At 35.3% G+C, this 12,885-nt stretch overlaps 1 protein-coding gene across 2 annotated transcripts; it reads right to left on the reverse strand.

Moving 5' to 3' along the window:
- Positions 1 to 3,520: 3,520 nt before the first annotated feature.
- On the reverse strand, positions 3,521 to 4,852 carry LOC122003459 (NAC domain-containing protein 22-like). 2 transcript variants are annotated; one of them, XM_042558563.1, is made up of 3 exons: positions 4,689 to 4,852; positions 4,057 to 4,319; positions 3,521 to 3,984 (listed from the first exon to the last, which is right to left on the reverse strand). In XM_042558563.1, the coding sequence occupies exons 1-3, from the start codon at positions 4,831 to 4,833 to the stop codon at positions 3,685 to 3,687; spliced, it is 708 nt and encodes a 235-aa protein (XP_042414497.1). In that variant the 5' UTR covers positions 4,834 to 4,852; the 3' UTR covers positions 3,521 to 3,684. The 2 variants fall into 2 exon arrangements, with proteins under 2 accessions (XP_042414497.1, XP_042414498.1); XM_042558564.1 differs by having other exon boundaries at positions 4,057 to 4,308; positions 4,689 to 4,837.
- Positions 4,853 to 12,885: the final 8,033 nt, after the last annotated feature.

Here is a 12,885-nt window from a genome sequence, read left to right on the forward strand (position 1 = left end):
GACACTGCTGAGTGTAAAGGCGTTACTGGTTATGTCTTTACACTTGGAGGCGGTGCAGTTGCTTGGAGGTCTGTTAAACAGACGATTATAACCCGGTCTACATCTGAGGCAGAATTGTGTGCTTTGGATACCACAGTAACTGAAGCTGATTGGCTTAAGGGTCTTCTTTCTGAAATTCCCTTGATGATGAAGCCAATACCTTCTATTTCAGTACACTGTGATAATCAAACAACAATAGCTCAGATTAGAAGCTCCAAGTATAACCAGAAACAGAAGAGATATGTACGAATAAGATTAAAGTCTATTCCTGAGCTAGTGTCTCTTGGAGTGGTGTCATTGGACTTTGTAAGTTCAAAAGACAATATTGCTGATCCACTCACTAAAGGACTTGATTCTGAGAAAATCAAGAGATCCAGTAAGGGAATGGGACTGAGGCCTGTCCTGGTTTCATCTATAGCGGCAACCCAACCTATCTGATTGAAGATCCCAAAAAGTAGGTTTAATGTGGTACAAACAAGCTATAAGGGTGAAACATAAGTATCAAATTGATTGAGATATAATCTCATAGTCTCTTCCCTGGATAGATGTTTGACTGCTAGTAAGGATGAGCTTAGAAGCTCTTAATGAGTTCAATGTCTTAATGACAGGATGCTTGCAGTACATCCTTGGAGAACTCACATATGTAAGTGTAACTGTGTGGCCGTAGTGTGGGGGGTCTAGGCAACTCCCCTTAGCACTTATGAAACAAGATTCGGTGGCATGGCCGTAATGCACCAACCCAGAAGGATTCAACCGTCGCCCGTGATGAGTTGTTACCAATTGACTTCACATATAAAAAAAGAAGGTTTAAGTTCAAGACCTAGTTCACTTCAAACCTATGTGAATAAGATTGGTGTACTCAGGTGAAAATTCAAACCGGAAGGTATTTTCACTAAAAGCTCATTGCAACCTAGCCTCAGGACATATTTTATCTTTTAAACCGAAATGATTTGAATTTGTGGGGGATTGTTGATTTTTGTATTAAATTCAAAGCATTTGTTGGTAGTGTTTTTAGTCCCACATTGCTAAGTGGAAGGGCTTATATAGGAAGCTCTTCCATCCTTGCTTAGCAATGATAAGGGGACCTACATGCATGCGCGGGCCAAGCCCAAATCGAGTGGATTTGGAGGGTTCGAGCCGGAAATCCATAAACCGGGCGTCACGTACGCGATTAACGCGCGCAGGGGGGGGGGTGCAAATCCCCAGCCCGTGGACCTTGCGCTCACGGGCGGCCCGGTCGGTTTTTGCTAGTTTGGTTCAGTCTGAACCAAACCAGTTTGGTTTCCGGTTCGGTTGGTTCGAACCAAACCAGAGCTTGGTTTTTGTTCCGCGTAAGGAACGGACGCAACACCGCGCGTGAGGAGACGCGAACGCGTTTCCTCGCTAGCGAAGCAGTGCTTCGTACCTCCTCAGAGTGAATAAAAGGGGACAAGCAGTGCCTCTATTCTTCACTCAATCTTCCTTCTTCTCCCTTCTCTGTGCGATACATTCTGCACAGCACCTCCTCTGTTTTTCTTTTCGAGTTCGAGTCTTTCTGCGCCTTTGTTGTGTCCTGAGGCTAGGTCTTTCGACGATCTGAGGTTGGGTCCGAGTGTCGCGTCCGTTTTGGAGTGCACCTACGGACAAGACGAGCGGTTGTCGGATCTTGGGGGAATTTTGCCGGGAGCCTTTGCACCGTGAGGCGGTAATAAATTCTCTAAGGACAGTCGGCGTGCCGACGCTTCAACAGGATAACTATATTCTAAACCCGACTACTTTATTTATCTGTCTATTGTATGCTATTTTTGTGTCAATATAATACTGCTGTTTATATTGCTTTAAATATATTACCAACAACTTTTGCTTACACTCGCATTTCATAATACTGTAATTATTATTATCATTCTCACTCCTTAATGGATCTGGATTCATCTCTCTTTTCAATCCCAATCCGGATCCACAAACTCTCTTCCTCTTCACTTCTTAATAGATTCGGATTAACCCATTTTATTTTCAACCCGAATCCAATAAGAAAATCAAGATCCACAATTCTCACATCCTCCCGATTTTTCTTCCTAACGCACGGGACAGCTCTCGGGCGATTCCACGGCTCCTCCATTCTCCCCCGCAGCCCTCTCCTCTTCTAACTGATCTCCTCAAGCGCTACATTTTTAGTCTTAAGTAATACATATATTTTTAAAATTTTAGTTTTGTTACCTACAAATTCGTATTTTCAATGCATTAACTTTTTTTTCCCAATTTCAATCTTTGTGGTTGTTTATTTTGTTATAATTCAAATTCATCATCGGTAATTGTCTAACTGATAACGGTAATACTGACAGAGAAAATTAATCTAGATATTTTTATTTTTCTGGATAAATCATCTGCATGATAAATTTTTTTAAATCCACATAGGTATTAAAATAAGTAAGAAATGCAAAATCAAAGTTATATCATCTAAAAATAAAATAATAAAATATGATGGATGGAGTATTTTTTTTTAAAAAAATATTGATTTTATTTTTAAGGTGATGTGATTTTAATTTTACATTCTTTTTTATTTTAATGTACTAGCAATGTAAATTTGTGGATAATTGAAAATAATATAATTTACCAGACTAAAAATGGAATTTTCTCTACTTATATGTGTTATGTTATTTTAATATCTTACCCTGCTTTTCTTGTTGAATTATAGATAATGATGTTTGTTCTTGTATTAATTTAGATGCAATTTAGTTGAATTAGATTAGTTTTCCTTGAATGCTTGAAATTTAATTGTTTTACTTTTCATTCTTTTAATTTTCTTTTAATATTAGTTTAGGTTAGATCATTAGATTTAATTTAAAATCCAAACCCCTGTTTACATCAAACTCCTAAATAATAAGGCAATCAAAAAAATTATTATCATATCATTACATTCTCGGTGAGAGCAGATTTGAGTCATTCTTTATACTATATTAGCATAGAAAGATTTGATAATTAATTGTTTGATATCTATCACAACAATACAATTTATCATCCACTCTATCAAATAATTTAATTAGGTTGGATTAAGATTTTATCAAATTATTTTAATTGACCTATCTGCTTGAGTTCTGGACCGCATGGGTTGACCCGTAATGCATTGGGTTGGCTCGTGAGGCTAGGGAAAAACAATTATACTAAAATTTAAAATTAAAATAGAATATTTGGCTCGTGTATTTTACCCATCAATCCCCAATCAAAAATTAAATATTTCAACAAACTATATGTATTTTTTTTGTTTTGAACTTTTTAACAGAATCGTGAATTAGTCCGTCGAATTTGTACGTCTTAGATTCAATCTGCTAAGTCCAATAATATCTAAACAAACCGAGCTCAAGTCAAATTTCAAATATGCTCAAGCTCCTAAAAAATTAATTAAGCAAACCTTAAATAATCATTTCAAAAATTTAATTTATTTTAAGCTCCATTCAACTCAACTTAACTTAATATTATTTTATCAAATAAGTTTGAACACTCTAAACACGAAAATCATGGGTCATGTGAACCACAATTATGCATTAAATTCTAATATTTCTGGCATAATCACTGAACCAACGGTACACACCGCTCCAATTCCACAATTATGCATTAAATTCTAATCTTTCTTTTAATTCCTCACGAACTGCGTCGTCGGTTTGGTTATCAACAGTTGAGTATACTCGCAATCGAAGGCGACCAAAAATCCATCAACCACGGGCTCCGCACCTGCGTCGGGAACGGCTCCTGTAGCCACTCCATCCCGCTCTGCTTCGGGACTTCCAGCTCCGGCAGGATCGCCGGCCGCCGAATCGAGGACGCCGGCATCGTCGGCGCCGAGGCGGCCGCGACAGGATCAGTGAAAGCAGCGTCGGCGGAGGCAGCGGACTCAGCCTCCGCCGCCCGCTGCTCCAATTCCTTAACCGACGCGGACTTCCGGTGGATCTTGCACAGCACGATCTCCTCCTGCGTCGACGATTTAACTCGTAGTCAAGAAAATCGCGTCGAGATTTAACTTCGACTGCTCTTCGTACGTACCTTCGTTGCCGCGGCAACATGCTCTGGAAGACGATATTCCTTCATGACCCACTCGGTCCTGGCTCCCCTGGGCGCCCGACCTTCGTAGTAAACCAGCGTCTTCTTGAGTCCGATCAGCCGCCTCGGGTCGGCTGCGCTGCGCACCGGCCTATCGCCTCCGGTGGCCTTCCAGAAGCCCCGCTCGGTCATCCGGCTCGGCCTGTTGCCGTTCCGGTCCCGCGGCACGTAGAAATACCACTCCGTCTCTCCTATCTTCGCCAGCCCTACAGATTCAGCTCTAATTCACACTAAAAAATAATAATTAATAATGATTGATATTCCGTCGATATTCAATCGATATATAGTATTATCAACGGAATATCGACAGAATTTATGATATCGGGAGTTTTTTGATTTAATTTACTGACGGAAGTATAATTCAGTCGATAATTTTCGACGGAATTAAATTTTCCGTTGATAAATTTAACGACTGAAAACTCTTCCGTCAATAAAAAGATAAACAGCAGGTAACGAAAATTTACGACTGAATAAATTTTAATCGGAAATTTTTTGACGGAAACTTCATACCATCGGTAGATTCGCGACGGAATTAACGATTCCGTCGAAAATTACCGACGGATATTAGTAATCACCTGGTAGCTGCCAAGGATCATATCGATAAAGATTCACTGTGGTGATGATCTCGATCTGCAGCTTCTTGCCCTCGACTCTGCTTCTCAGGTAGAAATCGAGAAGCTCTTCCTCTGTTGGATGGAACCTAAAGCCTGGAAGATCCATCGATCTCCAGTGAGTCAGTGCTTTCAGTGCACTTTTGCAGATCTTTAATTTATATCGAACTCTTTCCAACAAATTAAATTAAATTAAATTCCGAAGCTTGGAATTAACTGCTTTGGACCGTAGCTTTTGTCTCAATTAGCTGTGTATATGTTTGTTAACATCCAATTTAAATTCTGATCGAGGGCATTACTTTACGGAATTCTTTGTTTTGCTTGGTTTATTAGTTTTGGATATTTCTGATGTGATTCAAGATTCTCGCGTGGCTGCATTATTATAATTAAGTGGGGAACAGTTGAATGCTGAATATGGGGGAGACTGACGCAGAGCTTTGTTTGCATGCTTGTAAAGTAATGGTACGGTAGGTAAGGTCTGATCTGTGCCTTTCTTGACCTAGTTCCATGGATGCAGTTTGAAACAGTCAATGTGCTGTTCGGAAATAGATCGATAAATGATCTTTTACATTTATTTGTTCAGTCATTATTTTGATGTCAGGCTCTGCTATCTTTCTTACTCCACTCTGGTAGGCCAATTTCTCTGTTCCTTATCCAATATTAATAGATGGTTTTTGCTTATTTACATGGCTCTTGGACCAACACATCTGATTTAGTTGTCTGAAGCTTTCTTCTTCCTTCAAACTTGCTAATCTTGTGATTTCGTCTCGATATTTCTGGAAGCCGAAGTTAGATGACCTGAGCTTCCACTAGTCATGAATAAGAATAACAATGAAGTGTGCGTAAGCTGGTGATTTTTCCCATCCTCTTGTTGGTATAATTTGTTAACAATTTTTCATTTGTCGATTGATTTCCATCATTTTCTTGAATTCTTGGATAACATTATGATGCTATATGATGGCTTAGATAATATAGGATTAAAAAGAGGGTTTGGTATAGGGGGACTGTAGCACAGCAAAAGGGGGGCTTTTTCTGGCCTCGACGGCGGCCAAAGAAGGGAGATTTTTTCTCCTCCTCGCGCCTTTCGCCGGAGCGGGCGAGATCATCGACGCTCTCCTCCTCTCCTCCAGCCGGCGAACGTCTTCACTAGCCACCACCTCTCCTTCCCACCAGCCGCTGCTCTCCTTTCTTCTTCACCACGAGCCCATCACAGGTGACTCCAGCAGCCGCCTGTAGCTCCCTCGTCCTCACCACTTTCAGCCATAGCCGGCTGTGAGCGCCTCCGGGAAGGCTTTCTGGGGTTGTGGTTTCCGTCGCCAAGCATGAGCAGAAGACGCCTCTCTCCCTCGTGCGCCATCACCTCGCCACCTTCCGTTCCTTCTCGATCCACGCCGACGCAGCCACTTCTGGCAGCCACTGCCGTAGTCACCTCCGGCGATCAGCATCCTCGGCATCCAGTGCCGTCACCTCCGGCTGCTGTAGCTGCCTTCGGCGACCCGTGCCGTCAGCACCTCTGGGCAGTCGTCGTCGCCCACCGAGTAGTTGTCATTCGAGTGCTAAGGTATCGTATTATGCTTATATTTCGGCCTGCGAGCCGAGAGAGTGCCCGGCCTTCGTGCCGTTGTTGTATCCCGGCCTTCGTGTCGTTGTTGTATCCCGGTCTGCGAGCCGGTAGAGTGTTCGGCCTTAGTGCCGTTGTTGCATTCCGGCTTGTGGGCTGAGGTTGTAGTCGGACAATGTATCATCCTACTGATCCATATCGCGTCCGGCTCCGAGCCATTGGAGCTAGCTACTCATCAGGCGGACATTTATCTACTATTCAGAGCTGCGACGACTCGATCGGTATCCCGACCAACTCATTCATCCATCCGAGGGCGCCCCCCTATGCCAGGGTACGTTCTCGTATCTTTTCTGCATTTAGTTAATTATTTTGTCGTTAGTATTCGATTGCTCATATATCTGTAGGATTCGCCTCGAGCACCGAGGTACCAGAGGCCGGGGCGACCCGGTCGCTGGATACAGGTACAGTTGACCGGAGGAGGACTTCTGACGATCTGGTCAACATCGAAGACAGCTCATCGACTGGGTCATGAGGATGCGGTCAACCTCCCAGACACGTCACACTGACAGATTCGTTTTCTCAGCTTCCAGACAGGATCACATTATATTAACTTCTACTGATTGCTTAGATTATATACATGTAAGTTTCTGCTTATCATGCCACTATAGGCTAATGGAATCCTAAATCATTCGGATTCATTTAAATTCCTAATCTTGAATCCTACTAAAAACATGGATTTCAAACTATATGTCCTCCCTCGTTTTGTAGTGCTTTATCCAGTGTTCTTTGTATTATATTGCATTTAAGAAATGGAATATATAGTTTCAGCAGTCCATATATACAGATATACATTCTTTTATTTTATATATTTTTTTTGAAAGAAAAAACAAAAATCTATCACTAAACTTGGCAACTGATACTTTTCATAGATCAAAAATATCCTCCACAATTTGAGGATAATCCTTTGTCAAACCATTGAATTACTCGTGACTTGACTCAGTTTGACACAGTTTAAGTAAGGCTTGATATGACTCAATAATACTCGAATCATGTGGTGCGAGACTAACTGACTAACAAAGTAAAATTTAAAATTTTATTATATTAGTTTTATATTTTAGAAAATATTTAATATTTATTTATTATTATTATTACTTAGTAAATTCATAAAATAATAAAATACAGTCAACTTGTCTTTAGGTAAAGGTAAGAAACTTTTATGTGCTTGGGTCGGAAAAGATAGAGATACTTCAACAAATAAATAATAGCTTTTTACCAAACCTAAAATTACTGGATCATAAAAAAAACATAATAATAAATAAATAATAGTTTTTTAAAAAAAATTATTGAATGATGTATCATAATTTTAAAATTATCAAATTATGAATAAATTTATATTTCTGCCCTTATTATGGTTCTTAGAATCTTAGTCATGTATCTTTTTTAGCCGTTGAATTGTTTTAGTTAATTTTGACCGATTCGTATTTAAGAAGTTACTTTTTATAATATATTAGATTAAATTAATATTTAAGTATATTTTTACAATCATGATAACTAGATAAATACATGAAAATTGATTTTGTAGTATTTCGAAGTTTTAGGTCCATTAGCTGGTTTCAGTTATGGACCAAGATCTTGAAATCACACGAAACTAATTCTTATATATTCATCTAATTTTTCTTATTATAAAAATATTCTCAAACATTAATTTTATCCAATATATTGAGAGTTTCGGTCAAAATCGGTTGATGGACCAAGAGAGCTCGGAATGAAGTAAAACCATGTTCTATGAGTTTATCTATGTGTTATATTTATATTCATGTTTTCAAATATCAATTTGATTAATATATTAAGAGTAATGAATTTTTAAATACGAATAATTTTTTTGGACACATTTATATTAAAAAAAATAATTATTCTTAATATATTAGATAAAATTTATATTTGAGGGCATTTATACAATTGAAGAACTAAAGTAACACATAAGAATTGATTTCATGTCATTTCGAGGACCATCAGCTTATTTTGATTTAAATCAGTTGATTGACTTAGAGATCTTGGAATTATATGAAAGCAGGTCCTATGTGTTAGTTTAATGCTCATGATTGTAAAAATACCTTTAAACATCAATTTGATATAAAATATTGAGAGCATTAATTTTTTAAACACAAATGGGTTAAAAATGATTAAAAATAAATTAAAATCAAATTGATTGCTAAAAAGACACTCGAATAGGAACAGTACAAGGGTAAAAAAGAAGATAGTATTCTGGATCCGGTAATCTTAAAAATAGAATACGTAATTTGATAATTTTAAAAATAAATAAATAAATATTAAATTTTATTTGGAGGGATTAATTAAGTATTCATAAATAATTATTTCTCAATAGATAATCAAAAAATAAAAACACAATCACATGCCAAAATTAAGCCGGCCGGCTGACATGTAAATACACTTCAATGTCTTCCCATCAATAATATAAAAATTGAAAAGAATATAAAATATAAAATATAAAAGAAGAGATGAAGAACAGATCTATAGCATATTACATACGATCAAACAATAAAAAAAAACTTTATCATAAGTATAAGATGGATTTGAAATAAAAAAGCAACAGCGGTCAAGTAAATAAGAAAAGACGAAAAAATAAGAACAAAAACACACTAAAAAACAACACTATCAAAAGTGGACAGAACTGATAACTTTTTATTAAAAATTAAGATTGCTGTTCTTTTAAAACAAATTAAACAACAAATAAAATTAAAAGATAAAAAATAACGGACCTCATCACTAAATTTGGGGCCTAGAAATAGGTCTTAATGACGTATAATCTTAAGTCGGTCCTGAAACTACTTTTCTTTTATTGTAGGACTTTTCGTTCGTGTAGTGATGTTGTTGGCTCTTAAAATAGTATTTAATTTCCCAAGTATTTGGCTATTAAATCCCTTACTCTTTATACTTCTAAATGTTTACCTTTGTCTTCTAGATCATGCTATTACGTTAGGATATTTAAATTATCATCAAATTACTCGTAATTTAAATTTTAATTACGATATATTTATAAAAAAAATTCTTTAAATAAGGGACATAATCAAAAGATGCTAGATTTCGGGATGATTGCTATGTACATTTCTTAATTTATATTTGTGATTAATGAAAAATATTCATAAGACTAATTCAATTATTCAAAAATAGTTAATAAATCCTGTCATGTTGGTCTCCAAACTTAATGCTGTCTGACGATTATGCATCACTTTAAAAATGCAAGTCATCTACTTTGAATCAGTCACAGAAAGTCATGGTATTTTTTTTTTGTTCGATTCTCAATTTGAAAATTCTTATATACATTTTAATATATATTTTTAAAATTCTGACTATTTGAAAGATGTAATGTTCCCTCATTGTCTTCCGGTCAAATTCATATTTCCACATTGCCAATTCAATTAAGTGTAGTTTGGCTGCGTAGTTTCCATATAATATAACAATTATGTCCTAATATTAATAATAGCAGGAATAGCACAATCATCATTTATTACATATTTCACTTTCCAACGTGAATGCGTGATCAGCAAGCTGACCAGCAACTTCATTTTTAATTTCTTTTTTCCCACTTGTTATTTAAACAAACAAGAAGTCAGTGGAAATTGTAAGTTATTGTCATGTCACTTTCTATTTTTATTGACATTGAAATGAACAGCAAGGAATTTAATTTTTTTTTCCCTCATGTCAATCTCTTTAAATATTTAATTTTTACCCACATATCTTGTAGTATTTCATGTCCCTTTAGATAATGTTCCAATTCATGTGGCCATTGGTATATTCATTAAATTTCACTGAATATAACATTCCACCTAATACGTAGAATGACAGATTAGGAGTATATTCGGCATTTAAACTTTGATGAAATAATGACCTCGTAATGTAATCGAATTACATTGCATTTGCTTTGTAATCCAGATTACAAATCTTCACTATCTTTTATAATCCAGATTACATTACATTATAAGTTTTAAATCAAACCAAATAAAATAATCGACTTTGTAATATAATTTAGATTACATTACAAAATAGATTACAGACTACCAAACACAACCTAAATGTTTAGTTTCCTCCTGTCATGTTGGTCTCCAAACTTAATGTTGTCTGACAATTATGCATCACTTTAAAAATGCAAGTCATCTACTTTGAATCAGTCACAGAAAGTCATGGTATTTTTTTGTTTGATTCTCAATTTGAAAATTCTTATATACATTTTAATATATATTTTTAAAATTCTGACTATTTGAAAGATGCAATGGTCCCTCATTGTCTTCCGGTCAAATTCATATTTCCACATTGTCAATTGATTAAGTGTAGTTTGGCTGAGTAGTTTCCATATAATATAACAATTATTTCCTAATATTAATAATAGCACGAATAGCACAATCATCATTTATTACATATTTCACTTTCCAACGTGAATGCGTGATCAGCAAGCTGACCAATAACTTCATTTTTAATTTCTTTTTTCACACTTGTTATTTAAATAAACATGAAGTCAGTGGAAATGGTAAGTTTTTGTCATGTCACTTTCTATTTTTATTGACATTGAAATAAACAGCAAGGAATTTTTTTTTTTTTTCCTCATGTCAATCTCTTTAAATATTTAATTTTTGCCCACATATCTTGTAGTATTTCATGTCCCTTTAGATAATGTTCCAATTCATGTGGCCATTGGTATATTCATTAAATTGCCCTGAATATAACATTTCACCGGTTAATATATGGGAGTTTGCATAATAAAACGTAATCCTCGACATAGTTTTCTGATTTATCTTCTCTGTTTTGATCGTAAAATTTGAACATTTTGTCAAAACACAATAGAGAGACAGATTTTACCTATAAAGCATCTTTGCATACTTATTTTAAGATATCATGTTGCTCCCAGGGCGTAGCACAGACGATAGACATATGGTATCTCTGGCGTAATGGTCAAGGGTCGATTCTTAGGAACTGACGATCTGGGATTTACCCCGCCATGTGCCTATGGCCTGTATACCTGCATGAACCTCCCTCCATATCCATGAGATCGACACTAGAGGGACCGCTAAGATAACGTATCTACTTTAAAATATCATGTACCACCTATGAAAATCAAATTGTCCACGCATTCTCAATTTGAAAAGTCTTGAAGGAACTTTTCTCTATATATCGTACACCTCTCATTAAATGTTTGATTATTCAGAGACTTTTTTTTTTGTCAAAGCATGTGTTCTCATGGATCTATTTGTGTTTAAGTGTAGTTTGGTTGACTAGTGTCCATAAAATAATGGTTCTTAATATTTAATAATAACATGAATAGCACAATCAGCCAGGTGAACAGCAAGCTGGCCAGTAATTTGAGGTTTTTTTAACGCGAAATAAACAGGAAATCAGTCGAAATTGTACTTTTTATGTGAAATTTGTGTGTGGGTGAGAGAGAGAGATCGATTGGTGACAGGGTAAGGAAACCAAAATGAATAGTTTGTTTTTTTTTAATATAAGTATTTTACGTACTCTTTAAATCGATTAATACACAAGATGACCGGTCCATCGGTCTGATCGGAACTTATCTACGGTTTTTATCGAATCCAATAGATAAGTTTTTAAAATATCTAAATCATGTGCTATAGTTTTAAAATTATCAAATTACGTATCCACTTTTCGTTTTACCTTCGTCTTCAAATTAATTCGATTGTACTTTTTCTTCCGGTCGAATTAATTTCTTTAGATGCGTTTGAAAAATTCACTAACCAATTTCGATCAAAATTTGATTGATGGATTTAGAGAATTCGAAATGATATAAATTTAGTTCTTATGTATTCGTCCAGTTCTTCTTATTATAAAATTTTTATCATGCATCAATTTGACACAATATATTGATAATAGTGATTTTTTAAACATGAATATGTCTAAAAAATTAATCCATGTTAAAAAAATCACTGTTCTCAATATATTAGGTTAAATTGATGTTTGATAGTATGAGCCAAACATTAACTAATAGATCTAAAGAACTCAAAATAATATAAAACTATTTTTTATGTGTTTGTCTAGTTCTCTTTATTGAAAAAATATTATCAAATATCAATTTGACATAATATATTGAGAGCAGTGATTTTTTGAATACAAATTAATTTTTTCAAATATATTTTTATTTAAAAAATCATCACTCTTAATATATTCAGTTAAATTGATGTTTAAGGATATAGATATAATCATAAGAACTAAAACAACTCATAGGATCTAGTTTCATTTCATTTTGAGTTCTGTAGGTCCATCAACCGATTTTGACCAAATAAACTTAAATAAAATTTATTTAGATTCATTCAGCCATATTTTCAAAAAAAATCATTGCTCTATATTGCGTTAAAGTGATGTTTGATAGTATTTTTGTAATAAGGAGAAGTAGACGAATACATAAAAACTATTTTCATATCATTCTGAGATCTCTAAGTTCATCAGTCAATTTTATTTTGACTAATGGATTTAGAGACTTCGAAATGAAGTTCTTATGTGTTCACCTAGTTCTCTTAATTGTAAAAATACTATCCAACATCAATTTTATCTAATATAAAGAGAACCATG

Source organism: Zingiber officinale, chromosome 7B, assembly GCF_018446385.1.
Source record: "Zingiber officinale cultivar Zhangliang chromosome 7B, Zo_v1.1, whole genome shotgun sequence".
NCBI classification, from domain to species: Eukaryota; Viridiplantae; Streptophyta; class Magnoliopsida; order Zingiberales; family Zingiberaceae; genus Zingiber; species Zingiber officinale.